At 37.9% G+C, this 27,737-nt stretch overlaps 1 protein-coding gene across 3 annotated transcripts; it reads right to left on the bottom strand.

Moving 5' to 3' along the window:
- Positions 1-7,248: 7,248 nt before the first annotated feature.
- LOC132979876 (uncharacterized protein C14orf132) lies at positions 7,249-27,425 on the bottom strand. 3 transcript variants are annotated; one of them, XM_061045708.1, is made up of 2 exons: positions 27,261-27,425; positions 7,249-8,765 (listed from the first exon to the last, which is right to left on the bottom strand). In XM_061045708.1, the coding sequence occupies exons 1-2, from the start codon at positions 27,285-27,287 to the stop codon at positions 8,547-8,549; spliced, it is 246 nt and encodes an 81-aa protein (XP_060901691.1). In that variant the 5' UTR covers positions 27,288-27,425; the 3' UTR covers positions 7,249-8,546. The 3 variants fall into 3 exon arrangements, 1 of the variants encoding a protein (XP_060901691.1); XR_009674117.1 differs by lacking the exon at positions 27,261-27,425 and adding an exon at positions 14,551-14,716 and having other exon boundaries at positions 8,627-8,765; XR_009674116.1 differs by lacking the exon at positions 27,261-27,425 and adding an exon at positions 14,547-14,716 and having other exon boundaries at positions 8,628-8,765.
- Between the last annotated feature and the right edge of the window lie 312 nt (positions 27,426-27,737).

Below are 27,737 nucleotides of genomic sequence, written 5' to 3'. Positions count from 1 at the left end.
GTGCTGGCACAGAAGCTGTAGATGGGGCCATTTGTACCATGTTAATTAGCTAATGACCTAAAAACAATGGTGATTTAAGTGTAGACTGTGTTTAGAAGTTTTCTGTTTGACTTTGCCATCAGGAAGCTTCTTTGTTTTAGCACGTCTTCAGTGCCCCACATACTTCTTCCTCCACCTGCAGCTCACTGATCAGCTGTTTTAAAGGCTTTGAAAGAGACAAAATAACAACTCAACAACATAAAAAAGATTAGTACAGCAAAAAAGGATACTTATATGGACCAGAGTCAACCAAGTGCTAGAAAGTTTTTGTGATTGTTAAGTCTCTTTTTTGTTCAGCACTTTAGTAGCTGCTCCCCATTATAGGTGTTAATGACCATTTTATCTTATTTGGCATAATAGCTGAGTGACCTGAGCTGACTGGACCAACTGGACTTCCTCTCTGTCATGATGATAAGCCAGGAGAAAAATAATTAATACCATCAGTCCATCTCTTAAACTTACTGAAACTGGTTGATGACGGTTGATGGCTCCATTAAACTCATATCTGAACGAGAGCCAACAGTCCATTAAGAGGAGAAAAGTTTGATCCAAATGCGAAGCTCACATGATTTCATCTGACTGCAAGCGAAGTTTCTTATAATTAATGACTAAACTTAACTGAATGTCCCCGTCCGTCAGGATTCAGCCTATCAGAATAAAAACAATGAATCCCATCAATCATCTGCTATAGTTATTGGAACTGGGAATCCACAGAATGGCTCCTTTAAACTAATCTCTTTAAGGCTTTTTAAAAGGCCAAACAGTCTATTTGGATCAAGAGAAATGTGTATGGCCCTCATGTGAAGCTCACATAATAATTTGTCAATCCTACATTTGACCTTATAACCATAAACATGTGAAGAGAGGAAAAAGTCACATTTCTCAATCATTTAAATGTCATGTAATCAGACTATTCCTAGTAAAAAAAAAAAAAAGTATTTTCTATTATCACTGACAAGTGGCAAACACTGACAAAACCACATCTGTTCAGTTTGACTTTCCAGTTTTTCACTTCTTTATAGGCTGCATAGAAAGAAGAAGTGGATTTTATCTCTGCCATTAAAATCTAAAGCAAACATCCTTAAACCTGAACTCCCTCTTGTGGCCATCAGGAGCTGTTTCCACTGGTTGCAAAATGAAGTCAGTTTGTACACAGTTATAAGAAAAATGTACATACCTTTGAGTTTGTTTCTAACTTCAGTAAATGTCATATGTTATGATCTCAATATGTAGTTTCAGTGTTTCTTCAATACAACATCATGTAGTACATTATCCTCCTGTTTGAAGTTTTATAGATTTTAAATGTGCTTAGGGTCATAGCATACTAAAAAATAAAAATAAACTGCTTAGTCACATTAGACTGAATTCACATTAATGTCACTTCTGTTATTTCACATTATCTGATATGAAACTCTGAATTTATCATCTCCCTCAGATGAAGTGAAAATACAGCCAAGAGGAAAATGCACTTTTACATTGTGGGACTTTGTCAATAGTAAGTGTATAAGCCACATTTTCTGCAGATTTTTGATAATTAAATCTTCTGGATAATGATGTACGTGTAAATCTATGTAACTGTCACACTTTTCACGATTCTACACACTGTGACATAAAGCATGAATTAACATGATGGCAAAGACAAACGTCACATTCTGAATCTGTTTAATAAATATCAGAAGAGCCAGTTATTTACAGTAGAAATGTTCACCTTTAAAAAAAAAAATCTGACACATATCAACTCAAAAATGTATTTTTGTTTCATTAACCCTTACATACTGTTTGGGTCAAATTTGACCTGTTCTAACATTTGATAGTAGTACAAACAACACCCTGCATGTTATTGTTTTAGCCCAAATTTGGATGTCAACAATGAAATGTACTTTTGTCCAGTTGCTACAACCATTTATACACTGAAGCTGTTCCGGGTCAAATTTAAACCGTGTCAAATCAAGGAAAATACACTGCAAAAACTCAAATTTAAGCAAGTGTATTATCAGAGAGGACATCATTTGATGGCTAAGTGGTTATACATGGTTATATAATGATACAATAGTTTATAATGTTTTTGCCATGTTCAGTTATAATAAAAAAAACATTTAAATCATTATGTCTTAGGTAAAAGAGGACAGGATTTTCTGTGTTAGTAGATGTTCTCCAACAACAACTGATGTAAAACATAAAAATTGACAAAAAATGTAATGCTGTCCTATATGAAAAATACACAAACATGTATGTATTTGTACATTCTTAAAAGATCTGTAGTTAAAAATTTGATATAAACACTTATGAGGGAAAACCTGGCGCAGGTCAAAATGGACCCAGACCATGCAGTGAAGTCAAGACTATGAACAGCATGTAAGGGTTAAAAGTGCAAATGACTGATGACTTGTGATGAGTTTTTACTTCAAGGAAAGAGAGAAATGGGTCAGTCACCATGCATGTCAAGTGAGACACACACAGTGCAGTAATGCTGCTATAGTAGCATGTCAACATTTAACATTTGCTGCAGAGTGCTGCAGATATTAAAACTCATCCTGTTTCTGTTTCTTATTTGTATAGAGAACCACTTGAACCATCCGTAACATAAAACATCAACACAATGTCTTTTCCCCTTTGTCTGTACACAGTCCAGAGTATCAATATGACCTTAAATAAACATTTACCTGTCCTTAGCAAGTCACAACATTTATAAACAAGTTAAGAGTGAATCTCGTGGCAGCACTTTTTATTTTCTAAAAAAGACAATTACATAAAAAAGAAGAGACAGATTTTTTCAAAAGGTTGCATTAAATTTAAATAGCTTATCTGTACATAGATGTCTTCATTCCTGTCCTGTTCATCACACGATATCTCACATTACAGTTGTTCAGTCAAAATTTTTTGTCTTCTCCAAAAGGACAAATGTTTTTGTGGAGATGCAAAATTTTTATTTCCAAACAGACCTGGGGGTACGTTGTAAAAGTGTGGCACAGTACTTCAAAAAAATGCAAGAACTTTTTTTTTTTCTTATCCGTACTGCAATCTTTACACAGTTCCTTTTTGTGTAAATCCACTTTTTTGTATGATTTCCTGCATCATCGTCAGCATTGCACACATTTCTTCCATGTACAGTTTTGTTAAAATCCAAAGTTAAATCAGAAAAAGTCAGTGACAATTTATTTTCTTGGGGTTGTCTATGACCCTGTCTGCATGGTTGGTAGATCCCTTGAATGTGTTGTTCCCAGTCTGTCCTTTAGAGCAAGCAGTCTGTTCTTTATGTGGATATCTGCAAAGCAGACAACATGCCAAGAAAAGATTTAAGAGATATATTATACAGAAAAGAGATGATTCCATCACACAGTAGATTTATCATTCAGATTCCCGGTGCAGAAATTGCATGTTGATGCTCTGTTTGTTTGATTAGAATCAACGGACAGACTGGGATTTTGATAAAAGTAAATTTTTCACAGGGCGCCTGTAGCCTAGTGCTTATGTCACACGTCCCATGTACAGAGGCTATAGTCCTCGTCGCAGCGGGCATGGGTTCAAATCCGATCTCGGCCCTTTGCTGCATGTTATCCCCCACTCTCTCCTCTCAACATTTTCTCTCTCTCTTGAGCTGTCCTATCTAATGAAAGTAAAAAAGGCCCCAAAAAACAATCTTAGAAAAAAAAAGTCCATCTTTCAGTTCTTCTTATCGTCTGCATAATATCGTCCCATACAGAGATTTGACACAAAGCTGACTAAATAAAGATTGACATGCAAAGAGAGTAAAGCCAAAAGATGCAGGAAGATGAGAGATTGAACGAGTCAGAGGTCCGAAGAGGAGTTGTGTGTGTGTGTGTGTGTGTGTGTGTGTGTGTGTGTGTGTACAGGTATGTGTGTCTGCATGGTAGTGTTTGTGTGTGTGTGTGTGTGAAGAGGGTCTTCACATTGTGTAATTCACGGTCTGGTGCATAACATGCATGAAAGGAGGGATGTGGTTGATTAGGAAGAGAACGGAGCAACAAGACGTAAAAGAGAAAGTCATGTTTTTTTTTTAAATTATACAAAAAAATAAAAAATAAGCTAAACCAACAGTTTGTTTGTTAAACCAACATTTGAATCTGGGTTGAGGATTTTTGAGAATCTTGACTGCAGCCTCAGACTGCTCATCTTGTCTGTTATACAGCCCTTTTGGGTTCATATTCAGTGAGTAAGATTTGACACAGCACTTGGGAAGGGAGTGCATGGGAGCCTTTTATTTAATCTCTTAATTTAGCAAGACCCCCCCCCCCCCCCCACCCCCACCCCACACCACTGTGAGAGGAATGTGAGATGTCTAAATTACTTTAACAATGTTTAAAATCCTCTAAGTTAGTACCACTCAGGTAATACATGTCATACTCCTCCACACATCTCTGTCGAACAATTCACTCAAATATAACTTCTGACAACCCAAACCTGCTTTTTCATTCTTTGCTAAAATATGTAATCGTTATCTTATTCTTTGACTTAATGCAAAAGTTCTCCAGGACAGGATGATCCATTTGAGAATTCAAACTCTGGTTTGAGGTAGAAAAGGTCGCCGGTGACTAATGTTCGCTGCTCCCTGGCTCGTCACTTTCACTGAGTGATGTTACACTAATGCTGATAACAAGCTCCTTCTCTTAGAGGAGAAGAAAAGGGTAAAACAAATTCAAAAATGAAAAATACTAAGTAGATTTTCATACTAAACTATATTGTATTTGATCAATTTCTGCAATATAGGGCCATTTGGGCAATGCATCAGAAACAGAACAAGTGCCAATTCACATGATGTTTGACAGTTTGGGTTCTCACAACACTTTTTACTTGAAGATCTTTAACATGGCGACCCCTCACCTGGGATGTTAGAAGCTTGGAGTTAGACAGCATGATGGAGATTCTGTCCTTTACTTTCATGTTGACTGTGCATGTTTTCTATGCTTGCTTCTTTTTCCAATGAGTCAGTTCCAAGAGTTCATCCAGTAAAAAGACTCTGAATAATTGGTGATACATTAGGTCCATGCTTCCACAGACACTGGCTGCTGGATTAGATAGTGAGGGAGGAGGTCGAGGTAAACAGGAGTTAGGGCTGAACATACACCTTAGTGTGAACTGACCATACAAAGACCACAAACACAATATATCTGGAACAGTGTTTTTTGTTGGTAGCTGATATGGAGTGGTTATGGGACTACTTCTTACTACTTAGAGGTATAGAGAATGTCCAGTGTTCATTATTGTTGGTGAGAGGTGAGATGATTTGTTTTGTTAACCGTACAAGCTGAATCGATTAACTGCATTAATAAAATAGATCTTAAAACTTGAAACCTTTTATCTAAGGAAATCACTGCAGCTTTTATAAAAAGAGTTGTCAGGTAATTTCCCATTATTTGTGTTTCAAATACGAATATGAATTTTCTTCCACAAGTCAGATATTTGTGTCCGTTCTGTTCACACATTTCTTTTTACTTAAATTGAATTCATTCTGATAAATCACCATCTTCCTCTCCAAACCTCTTCGGTCCTCATCTTTCTTATCCTCTTTTATTTCCATAATTATATAAATGTACGTGTGACAACATTAAAATGACAATTTCTGGCCTCTTTCTCTTTCCCCTCCACATCTTCCTTTTTCTCTCTACATGTGTCAAATGTTGCCACTTTTCATCTCAATGTCACAAATTGTCTCTCAATTCAGCTCAATCTCTTCTCAATATAGCCTACATTTCTTTTTTTTTCTTTTTTTTTTTTTTTATCTCTGGCGCCGGAAGTTAGCTCTATTCTGTCTGTTAAATTGTTTTCTAATAAAGTCAGCCACAGAGATATGATCCGCTCTGACTGCTCTAAAAGCTGCCGGGGGCAAACTTCCCTCTGGGATGTCGAGCAAGGGAAGGAAGTAACGGATTGTGAGCTTGGGAGGCGCATTACAGCTCATTACTCTGCAGAGCACTGACAGGACGATGGGGCGGTTCATGCAGGCTGGATCTCAGCTGGGCAACAGTGAGATTCATGTGCAAACACATGCATATGTATAAACACACACACATGCACAGGAATACACTGGGCTGCATGATCCGGTCTGACTAGACTGGGATGCAAGTTGTCTGAGACAGCATAATGGCAGCATAATACAAATATAGCTATCACTTCTGGTTGAGTCTCAGATTTTACAGGTAGAACCCTCCTCTTACAATTCCTGAAAATTAAACAACTCACCCCTTGGTAATGGCCTGGTTTCTTTTTTTCCTACTGGATTAGCAGCAAAATTAAAAGCTAGCTGAAAAACAAGGTGTTGATTTGAGTCGTGTTCTAGTCTTTTACTTTCTTCCCTTTACTTTTTGACCTCCTCTGGCCTGACCTTCCCTCAGCTTTCTAATTCTGTATCTCTGTGTCCTCTTTGTGCCTTTCCCCTTGCATGAACAAGAGTTCGTCCCCGCACTGACAATCCCACAGTGATCTGAACTGAGCTGGAAGGGAATGGGACTAACCTTTTTAATGATGTGTTTACCCTTATAATCGGGGGAAAGTAACCCTGACAGAGAGAGATGCCCCTGCATGACCCTTCCTTGCTCGTTGAATTTCCACAAACCACTGCTCGGACACAGCTGAGCCCAGGGCTTGTTTCCTCCAGGCTTGTTTTTTTTATAAGGGTGATACACTTTCCTCAAATGCAAAAAAAACATGTATGTCAGATGAACTGAGTTTATATTCAACTGTCAGTGCATGTTTATAGAAGAAAAAAAGTATGAATGAATGGAAATAAAACAATAAGCTTACGTAACAAAAGACACAGGCGTTATATCGTTTTTGCTAAATCCTTCAACTTCAAACAACTTTTATAATTACATGATGGCCACTGCTACTGTGCAGGTCCATCAAGCTTTGATTTCTCTGCATGCTGTATTATTTATCTATGCTTTTGGAGTTGTAGAATATTATAATTATATGATATTCTCTTATATGAATCTTGTGCAAGAATCAAGTAGAATGAAATAAAAAAACGTATGTCCTTGCATGATGGTCAAGCAGTTCAGTATGCTAAAATAAAACTACAATGATAATACTTTGTTGTATGGTCCTAAAATGGTCAGGGATAATGACTTTTTGCCAGGGAAACAACATTTTCCAGAGTAGTCCAGCACAATATCATGTGTTTGACCATAATTTGCAACCCAGCTTCAGTAAGAGGCAGAGAAAGTTATTCAGCTTTTGTCAGAAGCGTACATCAGCTAAACTTGCTAATATGTTGGAGCAATATCTGCTGGCTTTAACCGTTATGGATTGCGGCCCAGTGAAGGTAATCAAGGGAAGTCATTGTGAGGGTCAATTGCTTTTATTGGCCATATTCTAATTAGTTGAGCAAATAAAACCAGTGCTTACAAACTCAGGTTAAAACAGTGGAATAGAAAAGAATAGTCCAGACACAACAGGTTTGAGGTCAGTACTATGATCAGGATGTCATACAATGTTCTTAAACGTCTGGCCTCTTCTTACTAAACCTGAATTGTGCACGATGTAAATCCTTTACAGCAGCGGATCACTTTCTGTCCCGTGAGAGAGATCAAGCTACGATCATGTCTAATCCTCGTATTTCTGATGCCGACTTCCGCTGAGCTCATGTGTAACCATGATTGAAAGGGTTTATATAACACCAGCTTGACTTGCGTAACCAACTGACCATTGGCAAGCACACTAGGCTATTATTTTAATGCCAACACTTTTTCAACCTGGATGCAGGATGCATAAATTTAGTAAATGGCTCTGGGCACGGTGCTCATTAAAAAAAATGTTAATGTGGTGTTCACGTGGTGGTGGAAAATAAAGTTTCCTGTAACCCCGAAGCAGCTCAAGCCATGAAGGGCAAACCTGAGGACGAGTATATCTGATTGTTATTTCACTTTGGCGTAACAGTTTCAGAAAGCCAAGGTTGACTTTTCTGATGATTAAAACAACAAGTTCAAAATAAAAGTAATTCTTTAAGTATTTACTTGGGGAAAAGGGAAGGGAGGAGGCTTTATTTAGAGAGTTATATTGTGCTATTTTGCTTTAGCGTGAGGATTGTGATTGAAGATTGTTAGCACAGAAGTATATAAATGTCTGGTATCAATCTGTTTGTGGTCTTGCTTGGTCAGTGTGAGGTTTCCAACTTAAGTAAGATCTGGTCGCAATTCTGGAAGTCCCATCATGAACCTTCTTTTCTACTTGACCATCATTTTTTTACAGAAAAAATACACAATAGTATTTTTTATCAGATTTTTTCTGTAATATAAATCAATAAACATTTTATTAATTTCTTCTGTTTGTTGAAAGTGTCTGCAGTTTTTGAATTAAGAATCTCATGCAAATTCCTGTTTAAAACCCAAAATATAGATCAGGTTTCCATTAGTCCACGGCCATCAATCTGAAAGTAAGGCTATTTTACATAGTCTCTGAAGAAAAATATATATTCTCATGATGTACAAGACTTCCCATTATCCACCAGCAGCAGTGTCTTTCTTTTGTTTTTACTCCTCTTCATCTCGTCAGAAGGCACAGGCACAGACCACAGCCACCACCACTATGTTTCCAATGGTGGCCAGCACAGCGATCCACAGCCAAATGGTGTCGCTTGACACTTTCCCATCATCCTCTGCTTCTGAGGGTCGGGAGTAGCCGGCGTTGAGGTTGGAGGTGGACGTCTGCAGGGACGTGTTTCCATTATACGGAGAATCCATGAAGGCCCCGCTCACAACCGGGAAATGCTGTCAGAGAGAGAAAGAGAGAGAGTGAGATGGACAGATGATACGACGAGACAGAGGAAAGAGTTCAATACAGTCGAATACAAATCTGGTCACTGGAACTCACTCAAAATCTCAGTATAGTGATTTAGATTCAACGTTAATAAACAGACTTCAGCAATAAAGAGACAATGAAGGAGAAATGTATGAATGACCAGAAACATAAAAAACCACACCACAAACAGTGTGAGAAAATTCCCAACTGCTGCGTGAAGAAGAAGCCATGTAGGTTAATTTGTGAAAAAAAGCTTAATTTTTTTAGAAATTACATCTTGCACATGATTACGTGAGCTAAACTGTCATTTTCTCATTTGATTTTCTGTGATATTCTCTGTCTATTTCACCACTGATCAACATCACAAGTGATGACTAAACTTAGAACAAGCCTTTTGTGCAGATTGTAGCGTGTTACACTCGTCTCAGTTGGGAACAAATTATTCATTTAAAACAGCTGATCAAATTGGATCATCATTTCTAATTATGCCCTGAGTTCTTCCCCTTGCTTCAGGCAATGATATTTAATTTGGAGATTTTGAGTCAGGAAAGGCCAAAAAGCCAGGACATGCAGCCCTAAATGAATCTCACAATGACATGGAGACATGGCTGAACGATTACATGTTGTGTTCAGGAGGTTAACCTCACAGCCAGCTGCACCCGGTCTCAGGACAGTTGTACTGTACAGCAGAGAAGAATCTGCATCTCTGCAGGGATGAATTAACAGGAGGATTAGCAGAGTCCCACACATGCTTTGCACACACACGCACGCACACACACACACACGCACACACACACTATATAGTATAGAAAAAAAGGCAAAAAACAAGCGAGGCACATAATGAATCCTTCTATTGTCACAGCTGAGTGTGGTTTGCAGCGTCCTAGAGGGACTTCAATAGCACCAAGACACCACAGGCAGGAAAAGATTCCATTAATGTATTTGAAGCTATCATTGTAACTGAGTAATAACACTATATGTTAGAAGAAGAAACAAAGAAACAAGCCAATATACATAAATAAACACACACTCCATGTCCTCTCTCTTAGTTTAAACTAAGATTTGAGTACTTTTTCTTTACTCTTCCAACAAGCTCACATCAACACACAGTATAGTGACATTAACAAAAGGTTAAGGTCTCCTCTTTTTTTTATGACATGCTGAGCACAGAGTGAACAGTCTGATGGAAACAGACAGCTCATTGGCCATTAATAAATCCAGCCTTCACCCTGACAGCTGAAAGGTTCAGCTGAATTTGACCCTTTAACTTGTGGGTGTTTTAGCATGTAAAAGCACTGATCTGCTGTCGCTGAACAACATGACCTCTATGCGGGCTGCTGAAATGATGGAAGTTAAGTCTGGAGTTTTTTGGGGAAAGATGCGCCAAAAATTTTTACAACGGCGATGTTTTTGATAGCTAGAAATAACAGTAACGGTTATAGAAAGTTCAATGACTCTTGAGTAACTGTTTGTCACATAATTTCTCTCCGTTCCTCCTCTACTCTGCTAATCCAGTGCACACAGCCCAACGGGAGCTTTATTTTGTCAACAGAGCAGTCAAGCATGGCGTTATGTCACTTTTTATAGTATTAATTAACTTCAAACTAGACTTCTCAGGCATTAATCTGTATGACAAAAACTGACTATTCTGCCAGAAGCCATAGTTCTAACCATGTCCCACCTCTGAAAACAGAAGAGGTGAACTTTTTGACCTATACTGCAGCCAGGCATAAAAAGGGAGCTCAACCTTTTTTGTCTTCACTTTTGGGGAACCGTTATATCTCCCATCTCTTAATACAGTCTATGGCTGTGCCAGAAACTTCATACAAGCCAGTGATGTCACATTGAGTATGTAGTGTGTTTCCAATGCATAGTGTAATATTTTGTGTATTTGAGAAATGCCCGGATGTATACTTAATTTACTATCATTTTTAAGTATGACATTGGAACTAACTTGTCATACTCAATCAGCCAATAAGAAGAATAAATAAAAGTAACCATATTGTAATTCATTTTATATGTGGTCAAATAATATTGAAAGAGCTATGTAGCCGTATAAGTAATGGAAGCATCTATATTGTTTTTAAACCATATACAGTTTACGACCAAATTAGGTTGCTAACCTGCAGCTAGCTATTCAGTTCATTCGTATGTTGCTTATGGCATACATGTGTGGTCAGTTAGCATGCTGTTGTCGTCGGATTCCAGTTCATGTAAAGTTCCTGAACTACCTTTTTTAAAGGAGCCAAATGAATGTTTAGAAAAACAATATAGATATTTGTTTTTGATTGTGACTTTTTACTACAGCTGGTGTTGAATTTGTCCAATTGGCACCAAAAAAAAAAAAAAAAGAATCACCAACTTCCATTTAAGCAGCACAGACAAACACATGTTCATAGTTAGGTACAAAAATCGATTTTGTTCACTATAGCTAATAACTCTTTGGGTGTAGCTGATTTACCTGATGGGGGGGGTGGGGGGGTGGGGGGGGGGGGTGGGGTGATGATGTTTGCCAGAAGGCTATGCTTTACTAAACTGTCAACCCTGTTGTGTTGTTTTTATCATTTGGCTCATCTCCCGACTCAACTCTACTTCTTTCCCTGCTTATTGATGAGCTGAAAGTTAGTCTTAGTCAACTTTTCCAATATGGTGACCACCATCATTAAGCTTCATAACGTCCTTCAGAAACCTATAGGTGATGTCACTGAGTCTATGTCCATGTTTTATACAGTCTGTGAAGTACGCTGATTGGTCAAATGTTGTAGAAAAGCACATCACAACCTCAAGTGTGATATTGCTTAACTCTTCTCAAGTGTTTATTATGTAAAAATGTGAATATGTAGACTTAGAAATCAAATAGAACACATCAGCATTTACCTAAACAGATTAGAAAGAGAGATTGCAGTGAATGAGATTGCAGCTGAGGTCAAACCCCTGTGATGGTACATGGATTTGTTTTTTTCCACCAATGTTTTCTCTGGGGTGCTACAAGCATCAAGTTAGACCCAAAGTGCTTCTCGGGCTCTTCTTGTGTGACCTCATCCCACATGTCTCTATCCCAACCTGCAGATGTGACTTCAGGGTAAATTGTTGCAGAGGGAAAGATTTTATTCCATGGAAGTAAAAGAAAAGCACTCTCACTTTTGTTGTCACTGGATGTTACAAGAGAAAGCCATTATAACACATCCAGTGCTAGATCTTAGTTAGCTTAAAAGAGTGGTGGAGTTATTTAAGCTAAGATACTCTCCTACAGACTCCGTAGAGCACTTAGTGAATTAAGTCTGCAAATTTTACTGAGCCACTTTGAATACGGGGTGATCAAGGAATAACTGAGGACATGACATGAGGTTATAAAAAGATAGTGACCTATATGCTTATATCCATGTTTAAACCAGTAGGTATGATTTATAGACCTAACAAGATATATAAATATATAAATGATTCTCTGTATGCAACTTTACTCATTCAGAATGATCTACTCTCATCTTGTAACACACAAAACTATTGTTTGAGACTGTTTTTATAATTTATAATTTTATAAGCATAATTTATGAGAAGACGTTAAGAGCTTCCAGATAAGCCACTTAATATGTATATTTAATTTAAAAAAGCCTCTCAGGATTTCTCATGAGTTAAAGGAAAGGCACAGGATTACATTTGGGAGTTCTCATGGGGGTTTGTAAGAATACAACTTAAAGTATTACATACATGTATACTGTATGACTGTAAAATCACTGAAACAATACCAGGCTGAAAAAGGGGGGATTTGAATGTATCCACTGTGTAATTAAAATAAAAAGTCTGTGCCTTGAAGCTGTGTCTCATTTTGTGAGGAAAACTGCACAGATAGGCCAATTACAAAAACAGCAGAGAGTACAAGCAAGGCAGGTGTTATTACACCTGCTGCCTGGAGGATGAATCATGCAGCGTCTGAAGTTAAAAACCCTTTTCACTATTGTTTGTTATATTTCTGCATAAGGGGACATTAAGTTTGAACAGGCATATTTTGAACCACACTTTCCTGTTTACTTTCATAAAACGTAGACAGAGAATAGCTGCTGTTTTAAAAAGCTGAAGAGGACCTCTGAATAAGAATATATTTTGGCAGGACTGGGAGCTGAGTGCATTACAACAAGTCAGTACAATCTGGACATTATGGTCAGAACAGAGCATGTGGTTATTTTGTACATTTCACTGTCAAATAACAAGGCCAACTTCCTCTTTCTGTTACTGCAAAGTCTGACATTTGTCTCCGATGCACAGAAACATTTGCTATACAATTGAATTCCTGAGGCTCTGTCACTGTGGTGCGCATACAGCATGCTGTTCATCTTGATTTGAACGGACCACAAACACAGAGACGTGAGGAACAAGGTTTATTTGTTACGTATGCACACATCTTTTAGAATCACGACAAGGCGAGAAGTCAGTCATAGTGACATGAGCTGTGAATTGTAATCAATGTCTCAAAAAGCATCACAGTTTGTGGTTCACATACTTCTCAAAGGCTCAAACAGTCCTGCATGGGGTTCAAGTTTCGTAATAAGGACTCAGCTGGGCTCGTCATATAGAACCAGCTGCTAGAAAATAATGAGATCAGATCCTTGCCAAGCTTCAATATCATAGATACTACAGAATATATAATGAGTGATGGGCTCAGGAACGCTCGCAGACATACACACACACACTTATACTACAGTCACCACACTAAGAATCAAGCTGTGTATGAACGCAGCAATCTGTTCATTCAGACTAAAGTTGCAGTTATGTAAGAAACTGACCCCTCAACAACCGCATCATATATATTTCATGTTACTTGTTTAATGTTTGTTGTTACTTGATAAAAAAAAGTAACAGGATCATTTTTGGAATGTTACAACTCTTTGCAGTCCTTGAAACTGTAGAGTACGGTTGTACAACACTTTAAAGATTTTTATGGTACAATATATTCAATTTTGAGCAAGAAAGAACGTGCAGACGTACAGAATAACAATGAAAAATTAAAGCAAGTCCGTCCATTAGAACTGGGATATCTTACTTTTTTTAGATTCAGATGTTTAACACACAGGAGGGATAAGAGGGATTAGAGCACAATTAATAAAAAGATCCATGCATGAAGTAAGGTGACACCTTACATCATAAAGGATGGGTGCTATTTCAACAACATCCCAGGCAGAGTTACAGAAAACTGACACCAGCTGCAACAGTAACCGCCCACACACAGCCAGCCAGTTCAGGACCATCATAGTAAAACCGTGATTTTCAAAGTTTGTCAATGAAAAAAAGGCGGCATCAACTTAAAAAAAAGATGTGCTAGTGGTAAGTGGTAAAGAATAGCTGGAGGTTAATGATGGAGTTTCTCTCCGTAAGTACAACAAAGATTTGAAGCATTGACAGACTTGTGTTGGAGCTAAAACTAGAGATGTTTTTGGATTTCATTCCCAAATACTTCAACAAAATCAAATAACTTATTTTTAGTCTAGAAAAAAATGTATAAAATAAAATGATAGATGTAAATCTCTTTCCAAATGGTTTGCATCTATAACTGCATTTTACAGCTTACACGAACAAGATTCAATAAATTCAGACTTTCCAATGGAGTAACTTCCTCTATTAGAATAGAATCTTAAACAAACAGAGAATAACAAGGCTTCCATGGTTTGAATAGAGTCAAAAAATGAAAAAGAAATACAATAGATGCATACACATGGAACAAGAAATGAAAATGGGAATAAAAGACAGAGTTTTACCTACTGCCAGCTGTGTGTGCAGAAAGAGATCAGTTTTGTTGTTCCAATCTGTCCCGTCCTATACTCTGAGACTGAGAGCATCCACAGGGGAGAGCGGAGCAGCACTGCACGAGAGTGAGAGTCCATGTGCAGAGGGAGGGGGGGGGAGAGTATGGCGAGTGAAAGTGGGAGTGTTCACTAAGAGAGAGAGAGAGAGAGAGATCCCTCTCAGTGAGAGCGAGCGAGTTGAGCGCACACTGTGAGAGGCATGTTAGTGAGACAGGTTTAGACATCCTGCTGAAAGTTGAGTGTGTGTGTGTGTGTGATACAGACAGAGAGAGACAGAACACACCACAGGCATGTGTAGGTGTATAAAAAAAAGTGTGTCGGTGTTTGAGAGAGACAAAGGATTTACAAAGGCTTTCATGTGTGAAAACTGGGTGTTTTCATCCTCACACAGACGCACTACAGATCCCAAGCTGGGATTCCCTTAATCTCATCATCATGAACTAGAGATGTCAGAAACAAGTGTTGCAACTGTTTTTAAGTCAAACAGACTTATTTAGAGACTGTTTTTTTTAGGAGAGGTACAACAATTTTTACAGAATATTTAGACAAAAATAATAACAGATACATTTCAGTTTTTGTCTAATCATGTTTAAAAGGAAAGATGCCTCAGTTAGGAGGAAAACTGCCAATTCTGAAAAAAGGAAAGTATGAATTAGTCTTTTTTTGTCAAATAAAATAATGATTGGAGCAAAATTTGAACATTCTAAAATATAATTTGTCAGAAAACTGAAATTATGTCCGAACCCGCCTTGTGGTTTGCCATGATCATCAACTCTTCTGTTTCTGAGACTGATTGGACACGCAGGTATAACATCAAGTAACACAATCATTATTAAGGCTTCATGTACTTGTGTATTCCACATGCATACATACATGTACATATGGCCTGCACCTGCGTATCTGCGTGTTTGTTGGGACCCTATGCGCCCAGCATTAGTCTGTGTTTGTGTGAGTAAGTGTGTGCTTGTAGATTTATTAATAGCATGAATGTGTACGCATGGGTGACTGCACATGCACAGGTTAGACAACTCTTCTTGTGTGCTGTCCTGTGAGGGCATTATTGCAGAGAACATCTGTCTTAGCATATAATGTTTGTTTTAATTAAAAAAGTGTTTTATTAAACCTAGAAAATCAATCAGAATAAATATTTGAAGTGAAAGCTCATTTTTTTATAAAGTGGAAAGAATATTGAACCTTGTCTTGAAACTTCATTTACAAAAGTGTAAAACAATTTCCACTGTGACAAATAAGTGTATGCATACTTTTTGACTCATTTAATAAATATGCAGAGAAAGAGGATGAAGAAAGACATGTTCCCTTATCAATCTATCTTTCCCATCATCCCTGTCTGTTTTTTGTTTTGTATTTTTCATTCCTTTTAGCATTTTGTGTCTCTTTTCTACCCTTCTTTATCGTCTCTTATCTTTCCTTTTGCTACCCTGTCACTGTTTGAAATCTGTCAGTAACTTAGCCACCTGCATGTTATCTTCATGACATAACATCCGAACATTTACCCATCTGTATCCCCATTTCTATTCCCGTTCCCCCTTTCTGTCTGCATCATCTCTTGTGACCTCTCTCATCTTCTTCTCTCTGCTCATATTTACGCCGTTTTTTTTTTTTGCCTTCAAGACTTCCCATCCTCCCTCTTAATCATCTATTTCTTCCCCTCCCTCATCTGTAGGTTTTCTCGCTCTTCCCTCTGCAGCCACAAATTACCTACAGACAGGACATTCTGTGATATCGTGCAGTGCTTCAGGCATCGAGGGATTAGGAATCAAACAGCCTCAATCCTCCAAATCACTGAAAGTCTTTGCAGCATGATGCATTGGCTGAACAACTTTTGTGTAATAAGTGGGCATATGAGTGTGCTTCCTTTGTCCATCTGTGATAGTGTCCTGTGGGGGCTTAAGGGAAGGGGAGAGCATGTGTGTAGTCTTTGTCTGTATATCTGTGCATGAGTGTGTAGGTGGGTCAGTATCAATTTGTTTGTCTGTTCTATATGCTCAGGTTCATGCAGTGCATGTTTGTGTCTAGTCTATTTTTGTGTGCATTGTGTGTGCTTTTGTAAATGTGTATCCAGAAGTTTAATGTTTATAAAGCTATATAATGTTTCTCTATGTTAAAGTGTTAAAGGACTTTAGAAACTGCCTTTAGTGACAATGCACTAACGTGCAAACACAAGACACAAATGATTGTGCACACATACACAGCAGGAACACACATTCATCAATCACTGGGCACACACACACACACACACACACACACACAGACACACTTGAGGCTAGGGGTTGTTTAGATTGAGGGGAATTCTAGCGGAATAACGAGATTTGGGATAAAGAAAATTAGAACTCTTCCATAATTAGTTTAGGAAGAGAAGGGGGCAAAAGGAGCCAAAACTCACTTATCATTAATGAGGCACTTGTTCACAAGCTATTTATTTCACAAGCTATTAGTGTATTCATGTCGTAAACTTTTGCTCCTGCATGGCCACGGGGAACATTTAAGCTTTATGCACACTATCTAAATTAGGATGAGGATTAAATTTGCATTACATATTTTCAAGGCTGGAAATATGAGATTCCATCTGTGACCACTTTCACAGAAAAACAAAGATGAAATAAAAAAAAAAAATCAGTGGAAGGACAGAAGTGAAAGAAATTAAAGGGTGAATAAACAGCCTAACAGCAGCCAGCTGTTCCTCTTCTTTCTGAAACATCTGTTAGAGAAGGAGAAAGACCGAAAGAGATGTAGGGAGAGAGTCGACGAGGAAAAGCAAACAGAAGAAGAAAAAAAAAAAAGAAGCGTAACAAAGAAGAAAGGTTGTAACACAAATACAAAAACAAGTCTTTGTTTGAACCTACTTGGCAACAAACCTGATTCTGAAAAAAGAAAAAATCTACATTAGTAATGATTTAACCAAAAGATGTATTTGGTCGAACACTTTACTCATGTAAGTGATTTCTGTGTCTTGTCTGTCCTTTGTGTTTCTGTCAATAAGTGTCCTCAGCTTGTCAAGTGGTAAACAAGGTTGGGTTGCAGTCATGTTAGCTGTTCTGTTAGGCTGCAACTGAGCACTGCATCGCTCTGAACTAAATGTTTAAAAAATGTTAGGATGCCCATCATGACAACGTTAGCATGCAGTGATATGCAGGAATAATGTTGTTCATGTTTGCTCTTTTATTTTTGCATGTCAGCATGCTGACATTTGTGAAAATAGCACTTAACACTTTTTACACGGGGAAGCAATTTGTATTTGCAGAAACTTGCATTTAATTAAAGTCAATTTCGACCGTATGATGAAAGGATGGATCTTTTTGGGGACCATATTGTTAAACATTTCATGGATGCCTACATTTCTGAGATATTCAAACACGTTTATGACTGGCCAGCGTTGCCCGTTATAGATCCTCGCTGGATTCTGTTTGACAGATTATGTCCTGTGGTTAGCTTTCTGATGCATCGTCTACACAGAGTCAAACTGCCAGTGTGTCTAACATTTCATGTGAGCTATGGTGCTGTTTGTGTTTCCAAGAATTCATATTTGGATAAAAAGTGAAAATTTGAAGAAGAAAAAAACATCAGCTGATACTTTAATTAACTTTTCTTTTCAAAGAATTCAAAGAACTGCTGGCACTGGGTCTTGGAAAACTGAAAAACTAAATGAAAAAGAAGAAGCAGCTAGAAATATATCCTATATCTCGCCTTAATTTCCAAGTTACTGTACCGTGTGATGAAAGGAAAATAAAGCACAATATGTCCACAGGGGACCTGAGCTGATTAAATCGAGGACAAAAAAGGAGGGAGAAAAATGATCAAGAGAGGAGAAGGCAAAGACAAACAAAGAACAAGCAAAGAGCAAAGAAAGTGGAGGTGTCCAGTAGGTAGGCTATTGTGAGCAAGAGGAAGAGGTCACTCAAGATAAAGAGAGAGAGAGAGAGAAGAGAGAAGAGAGAGAGAGAGAGAGGATTGTTCTCACGGCTGGTTGAATCTATGCGTAGTTTCGCTGGAGGCTTCAGAGGCTGACTGACGAGAAAAGAACAGCACTCACATGATCATCATTAAGTGACCTTATCCAGCTTTCATAACACCCTTCATGCTCCGAACACACACATGCATTAAAGGTGCAACATAATTACACATTTGTTATTTGCAAGGATTTGAACACAAATGCCCAATTATTACTGTTAATATCAGAAGACTCATGACTCCACAAGATTTTTCTCCACAAAATTGGAAATTGTTTACGTCCAGTAACAAAGGCTCCTATTGGCAGTTGGAATTGTGGGCGCAAAAGAGGGAGCCAAGTGAGCAAATTACCAAACAACAAAACCTGCATTGGGTGGAGACTGTGGTTTACAGATAGGTCAACAAAACATTGTATGTGTCAGTCTATGTGACTTATTTTCTTTGTTTCACCACCCCCCTTTGTTCTCCTCCATGTCTTTATTTCCCACAAACCATCCAATGAGGGAAAAAATGCTTAGTAACTGTTCTTTAGAAATTCATAATAGAGCCAGATGCACAGTCACAGGAACACATGCTACGTAGCCACTTTAAAAACTTAAATTATTCAAACTAGCCATCTGAAGTCTGTTATGTATTGTTAGCTTGTCATGGTTTAAGTGAGTCATCATTTCTCGGTTTTTAATGTAAGTCCTGCCAACAATGCATTAAATATGAGTGTAAGAAAGTCACATTGTTTTGTTTTTTTTACAAAAGGGCAATCGTCCAAAGACATTTCTTTTCACAACTTAGCATTTTGTAGGGAAAACACTGTTTTTTTTACTCTTCCTCCTCGGTTATTTTGTCATGCCAGGCCTGTTTACCTCAGACCTTCGTCTTGTATTCATTAGACAACAGCAGGTTAAAGAGCACATGGAACTGAAACAACTGATCAATCACCTACATCTCTGGATGGAGAGCAGGTGATCGAAACAAACCCGCTCACTTTACAGTGTCTTCGCCTCACCACAGCACGTCTCTGATGGGAAAACAAACAACAATCCTGACACCTGGCTGCAACACATCAATGTGTATGTATCACAAACACTGAATGAATTGACAAGCAAATGTACAGTGAGTCAAATATTAATCCTTGCAGCTAGAAATTCTATTTGTCCAATATTTGCATGAGAAAATCACCAAAGGTCACCAACTGCACAAGTAAGTTCAAGGGGTCAAATTCATACTGTGGCTGAGTTGACACATACAGAAGCAGACAGCTAGCAGCACACTTGTGTAATGCAAAGCGACCACACATTTCCTTCACTTTATATCACATTTCATCATCTGTACACGTCATGAATACAGAAATGTATGAAGAAAAGTTTTTACAACAGAAGCTCTTGGAACAAAGTTTTCTGAATTTGCTCTTGTGTAACAGTGACTAAGAGTAGCTCCGGAAAGTAGTTACATAAATAACTTTACTCAACGATTTTGCATGAAGGAAACATATTAATTTATAATGAAATTCCAATGTTTAGTGAAAAGGCAAGTAAAACTGCAACCAAGCACAAAAGCAACTTAGTGAGTAAACACTCACACAATAGATATGCGTGCAGCGACTGCACACAGACACTATGCATCACACACACACTGCTCACACAATCATTCTCAGCATACTGTAAGCTTCATGTTCATGCTCTGTCAAGCTCCATTTCGAAAAACTCAGTGCTTTGCTGAACAGACATATTAGCCCCATTACTGTCGCATGCACTGAGAGAGGAAGTGCATTTGATGAAACTGGCCTCTTTGTAACACCTTAAAAAACAAAGTCCTGCTGCTTCGGTCAGAGAGTGAATGCAGGAATCAAAGAGAAGACGATGTGGTGTAAACACATGTAGATATTATGTTGATGCATGATGGCTTTTTCAAACTTTGAGAATTCACAGTTCATGAGAATTTGTTAAGTTACTTTTCTATCTTTTTTAAAGCATTTTCTAAAAATGGTGATTGATCATATGCTATTTTGTCCCTATAGAAGGCACCCAGTGGATAAGGCTCTGTAGTGTCTCCCTATAGTAACAGTGATGGAAAAGAACGACACTGCTGCATCTTTGAGTTACTTATTTCACTTGAAAAGTTAACGACTCGAAAGTATTCAAATTATGACATCAACCATTTAACTGTTTTACCGTTTCTTTTAGCTGTTATATTTATTTTTTGATCCGGAAAAAGTTCCTTTTTCTATGGTTAACCTCATGTCGTAACCTTTGATCTTCAATAGAGTTGAATTCAAACACCAAAATTTAAAATAAAAGCCTTTTTTTTTTATTTCTAAATATGAATTAATGGAATTTCAAACATGCGATTAAAAATGCCATTAATTGCGATAAACTATTTCAATTTGGCGATTATTCACCATTAGAAATAGTCATTCTTTGACAGTCCTACTTATACAATTATATACAGTATGTGTGCAAGTGCAGCTAACAATCTGCTCTGATATGCAGTATTTCAACTCCAGCTCCATTCTTGCTTGCCAATTTGCATGCAAGTGTCAATTGAGTGTCAACAAAGGTAACACACAGAAAAGGAAGTCTTGGCCAGTATTTCTTTACATGAAATCACTGCACCGGCAGCTCAAAAAATGTAAGCTGTCACTCCCAACGATAGCCAGTGACTTCTGAGATTGTTGTAGTAACCCAGGTGACTCTTAGTATAAAACACAGTTTTCTTCTTGTTTATTAACATAAAACAAATAAGAACCTTTTAAATAAGACAAATTAAAATATCTTCTAACAACAATTTCCAACAGTTTGAAATGAGAGAAGAGCACTGACTCACTTGTGTCTTGTCCCTGTGTAATACGTGTATGCACTGTTTTTTTTATTCCAGGGCTGTTTCTGTTGGTTGTGTCAATCCACATTGTAATGGGTTGAAAGGGATGCTGTGTGAGAGGGAGATTATTCTAATCCTCTAATTAACAAGAGATCCAAAATATGACAACAGAGATAATACTAGATTACACATCCAGGGTATCACAGTGCAATAATACTGCATTTTAAATGTAAAGCTTAAGCAATAATCTTCTACTCACACAATACATTTTAATGAAATGAGGTTCCAGGTTGAACAAGTTCATGGTTTAGATAAACATGCAGCATTAGAGGAGTTGACCCCACCATACATTTAAAACTTTTTAAATCCTAGGTCCATATGATTTGTGCTGGATTTCAAATTGGCAATTCATTGATAGGTGTTTCTTTTGAAAAAAAAAAAAAAAAAAGTAAAACAAACTTCATACCAAAAAATCACATCACTTCTCACCAAACCATTTCACCACAAAGGTTCGGTCTAATCCCTGGAGTAGGGTTGACTCATTTACATAACAAAATAACAATCACATCTATCCATGTGTGTTTACATGTCTTATCTGTCATGCCATCCCTCCTGAATAAAGCATCACAAGGTTTATGATATATGTGTGACATGAGTGACTCATCTGCCAGTGTGCTGGATTTACTCACCAGAAGTGAAATAATAAAGGTTCACAACGTAAAACAATAAAAAGGTACAGAAACCATAAAGATGATGAGATAGTTTTCTACATAAGTAAAGGCTTTGCAAAGTCAAAGCCAGTATTGACCTCTTGTAATTGGGGGCATGTCAAGATTGTTTGATTGGTTGGACCAACTGGGGCATCAACAGATGACATGTATTTACTGTAGGTGACCAGTTTACCTGAACTTAAGTCAGTCCAGCCTCACTGATCACTTGTTGGCATAAATTTAAGAAACTTTGGAATCAATAAAGCCTCCTCAACATGGATAATCTACTTAACAGTATGTCCACTATTTATAATGATGATGAGATAACGAGAGAGAGAGCGCTGTTAAGAAGTGGCGTCGCCAGTCTGGTGTGCATCACTATCCCAGCATGCTTTGATTGGTGAATCAACCACTGGCAATATGAATTAATGAATGGGTACTTATCTTCTCACTAAGGCTGGGCAATTCATTGCAATTATAACGTTATCGCGATATGAGCATGAGCAATAAGCACATCGCGAAAGTCTGAATTTTTCGCAATAAAATACTTTGATGTAGTCCACCAAGGCCTTCTCACTCAGGCCTGCTAAATCTTACTATCAGCTGCTCTTGGATTATTAATTGCCAAATAAGTGTGTGTGTGTGTGTGTAGGGGAAACACATAGAATAGCAGACACAATTTATATCGTTATTGCAATGTTGCACAGTTTTATAGCATATGGCGTAACCATTTAAATCATATCTAGAGAGTGGTAAAAAAAAGTTAAGAATGTTTAAAATTTCTCCTTTAACTTGAGTAAAGCCATATACCGAAACGTATATGATTTAACCTTTTATCCTGCAGTACTGAAACTAATACTAAATGTCATTTCCAGAACCATAATAGAACATTTTAATTCAACACTATACTTACTCAATGCGTCTTACTGATATTCAAAATGAAAACCTACTTTAAGTTCCCAACAAAAGGATTTTTTTCCCTTCTAAGTCAAATAGAAGGGCAGCTTTTAATGGATCAGATCTGCGCTGTGTGTCAAAGGGAAGCCCCCCTGAAGCGCCTGATAAACTCTTCAGCAGATGGTAAACTGACCTAGCTTTCCATCACACACACTTTGATAGACACGATTTAATTAGGACCAATCCAGCATTCAGACCCAGGAACAAGAAAGGTGGGTTGGTATAAGACAGACTGGGAACCTGCAGTCAGCCAAAAAAGGTCAGCCTCTTGCCCCTCTCTGAGGTGAGGTAGGTGTCTCGCTCAAGGACACAGCATCCAAAACTTTAGAACAGAAATCAATGGAAAAGGATTTACATGAAAAAAAAAATGCAAAATGTCAATATCAGTGACCAATGTGCTAACTGTGCAGCCACTGCATGAATACAAAGATGTCTTATCAGGTCCACAGTGTTATTCACCAGAGGCTTTCAGCTGGAAAAAGAAACTTCTTTTGAGAATTTCCAGTGAAAACTTTTAGAGTAGCATGTTTTCCTCCACCAGAACTCTTAGTGGTTGACTGCAGAGGGTCTACTGACAGTTAGTGTGGGGTGATTAAAGACCCCACATTGAGCACACCTGATTAACTATCTGAGAACAGATGGCTATCAGATGAGGCTTTCCATCAAACTCGTTCATTTGGACAGGGTTCACGTCTGGAGCACGCTTGGTGATAACGTTCAGTGATTTAAAGGAGAATACCACTCAATCAAGAAACCAGAAAACAGGACACTGAATCTGCTCTCTGTGCAGGATTAAAACTTGACCTGCAAAACACAAGTGCAGTCATCTTTTACCATACCATGAGTTTGTCTTCGCACAGAGGGTGAGTTGATTTAGTTATTTTGTGCAGATGGTTTTCATTGGAGACTTTCCCATCAAATCCAAACATCAGACAGGCTGCACTGAAGGAAACTGCTGACTGCACAACACGATGTGTCATACTATGGGACATATGCTTCCTTTTTGCTAATTACCTTCACTCCTAATTGTTGTCTTCAAATGTTTGATATGTGAAAGCTCAAGCTGTTAAAGACAGCCACCCACTGGCTATAGTGGCCATTACTCCCATTTTCCTGTGCATTGCAATTGTTCCCAGTCCGACTCTTTCAGTGAGAGTGGATTTAGAGCTGAGATACAACGGCTAAATAGCGGATTGTTATAGCTGCACTTGCAGGCCGATATCGCTCTTCTTTTTTTTTAAGCTAAATCTCAGTCAGATAACAGGCAGTGGGTACAGGGATTGCATTAGTGTAAAGCACCCTTTTGCCCTCCTCTTGGACTTCATATAGCCATAGCCTGCTGAAACACTAGTGGACAATGTGGACAACAGACTACAATTCTCTTGTGATACCAAAATACCATGTCCCTCCGTTACAGATTCAGCATTGTTATGCAGAAACATTTTTTTCATTTTTAAGCAGAATCTGTAAATAGAGTTGTGAGAATCCACAAAAACAAGAATGGATCTTTTTTCTTTCTCACATCGTCAGCCATCTGACGTTGTAATGTCACATCGACGTATAGGCAGATTTCTTCAAGGCAGACTTAAAGCTGAGTTCAGATGTGATGAATGAGATTTGCCATTGCAAAGATGATTCAAAGTAGTCAGATGGTGCTGTATGATATTATCATACGTTTCTCCATAATTGAAAATAACAATGGCAGTTTGTGTAGCCTTCTTAATACAGCTAAACAAGGACATAAATGAGCTAGTTAGCCTGTACATATTATCTTTTGAATTTGATGTTAAGAGTCACAACAGTGCATTTAACTTGCAAATGCAATGGTCATTTTATTTGTTTAATTTTGGTAAAGAAATCTCTACTTTCCTAATCCACAAACTTATTGTTAAGTACTGTTAATGACTTCTTCTCGTCAACATTTTTTTTCCTTTTTAAAAAGGAAAATAATTGTAAATTGTTGCTGTTGCAAACTGAGCAATAAAGTAGCAGGTTTTTTTTTTCATTGTGTGTGCACGTGAAAGACACAGTTCAGTAATTGCTTTTAAAACGTAGCCATAGGCTGCAAAGCCCACAAAGGGACCTGGATTGCAACATAAAGCTCTCCCCTAAGGCAAGTCAAGGCTCAACATCATAGGTCAGGAAAGGCAGAGAGAGAAAAAAACACAGCGGAAAATGGGACAAGAATGTTTCACCATGACACAGAGCAAGAGAAAGTAAAGGGAATGATGCTGTGACTGTGACAGGACAGGAAACTGTTGTTTTCGGAAATAATTTCGATTTTAGCAAAATTTTATAATAGCCATCTCCCTGGATCTAAGCTGGGTAAACACCAAAGCTTCTGTATAAAACCCGGCATACAAAGTTGGAAATTGTTAATAATGCATGCTTTGAAGCACTGTTAGCCACTGTAAAGCTTTTGTTTTACCCTTTTTTCCAAACATCTATCTATCTATTTTGACACTGGAGGATGAATCATTACAATTTTTTGTATAAATCACCTGAATATTTAATAAAAGAAAAAAGCCCTATAGGTGAGGAAGTTTGAAGTCATTTAAAGAAAATAATACAACAACACAGTGTTTGGGTTGTATCAAGTCAGCCTTGGTTATATTCTTTAATAATTATATTTAATTATTAATAATATCATTAAACTTTTTTTAATCACTCTTGGGGCACCACCCTGTAATCAGGGAACTATAACCAAAATATCACTCAAATCAGTCTCAAATTAGTTACGTAATTACTAATATTATTAATAATTAGTAATTTTATTTAATAAATTGAGTGATATTTTGGTTATATTTCCCTGATTACAGGGTGGTGCCCCAAGAGTGATTAAACATAGTTTAATGATATTGTTATTTATATTATTAATAATTAAATATAATTCTGAAAGAATATAACCAAAGTTGACTTGATACAAACCCAACAACAGTGAACACACTTGCACACCAAGCATTGCATGTGACAACAGGGGCATGCACAAAAGTATGTGTCCTGCACACACACACACACACACACACACACATTCTGTATTGGCCCTACTCACAACAACAAGCTGGTGGCAGCTATCTTTTTTTCTTTTCATGGGGCCTTCTCACATGAGGGCCCTGTGTACTCAGTGCACTTATCCACCAGTCGGAAACCACTGTGTGATGATACACAAAAGATAATTTTCACCTTACTCAGTCCAAAACATTTTTAAACCAAAGTCTGCGAAACAACAGCCTGCAAATGAATTAGTTGTTTCCTTTCCTATGTGCTCCCTTTTGGAAGCGCTACTTTAAAGAGTACCTCGCAGTCATCTGTGTGTGTTTTGGAACTCTAAAACTGTTATCTAAAAACACTTCAAACACTCCCATGACCTAGATTGGCCATCTAAGTTTTTATCTGACAGGACATTAAAGGAGTAATATGTAACTCTGACACCTAGTGTTTAAAAGTGGTACTGCAGTCAAAATTCAAAAAGTTGAAGAGAGCTTCCCCCTCCTCCCTAGAGTCAATGTGCACGCAGGTTGCTATGTAGCGGACACTGAAGTTCAGTGTTTAGCCAGCTCCGCATCGATCTTGAAACCTTTGAGTTTTAACATCTCTCCATTTTTCAAAAACATCTCCAATATTTATCCTAGTTTGGCCCAATGCTGCTTATGGAGCTTATTCGAAAAATGATGAGGCTTTTTTTTAGCTCAGGTAGAACCAGTTAAATCTGAACCAGTTTGCTTGTCCACTTCCATCACTGCAACACCTGTTGGTTTGCTGTTTGGCTGGCAAACCGAGGGGTGTCTAAAACGGCCATGTGGGGAGTGCTGTAAAACTGACTAAAAAACAAAAACAAACAAAACAAAAGCAGACCATTCCCACCGTAATTTAAACTTTAGAAGGAGGACATGGTTGCTGCACTGTTGACTGAGAAGCCAGCACTTCATCATAGCATGTTTCCTCAATGTCTGATATTGTAAGGTAATTTTATTCAGTAGATACCTTACATATTGGACATTTCAAGCAACATATTTGATTTTCTTCCACTTGCTGAGCTTGCTTAGCGGGTTTACTTACATTACAATAAACTGTGACACTAGCTGTCCAAGTATTCTTTAAGCATCATCCAGTACATCACGTCACCATAGTGAAGAGTAGAACATAGATAAATAACACAAAACATTTTGATTTCATTGCCTAAAACATATGGGTTAAGGTTTCTCTGCACCCTTACCTGTGCTGCCATAAGTGATAACTCCATAATCCCTGCAGGGTCAGTGATTGCCAGCCTGAGTGTTTAAAGAGAGCGTTAGAGAGTTACGATGATGGCAAAAAATGCACAGAAGAGCACAAGGAGAGTCTCAAAAACTGCAGTGCTGTGCTTCCAGGGAAGAGAGCTGCATGAGAATGTGCTACATAATGTCACAAAGAACACTTTTCATGCTTCGTGGAAGAGTGTATTCACTCACAGCCCATCTCTCCCTCTCTCTCCCCCCCTCTCTCTCTGTACTGTATAGATGCATAAGTTGGGCTGTGGGGTAAACTTGCATTTTACACATGCAATCATGCTAACGCTTGCAGAATTATTGATGCTTGTGTGGCTTTTGCATTTGAGATGTTTTTACATTGTCATCCCTCATATGTTCATGTGACCCCTCATATCTTCATGTGACCATATTCTTTGAGATTAATTTTGTAATCCCAGAGGCAG

Source organism: Labrus mixtus, chromosome 9 (assembly GCF_963584025.1).
Source record: "Labrus mixtus chromosome 9, fLabMix1.1, whole genome shotgun sequence".
Classification (NCBI taxonomy): Eukaryota; Metazoa; Chordata; class Actinopteri; order Labriformes; family Labridae; genus Labrus; species Labrus mixtus.
Note: the sequence above shows the minus strand (reverse complement) of the source record. Positions and strands in the feature narration are given on the sequence as shown.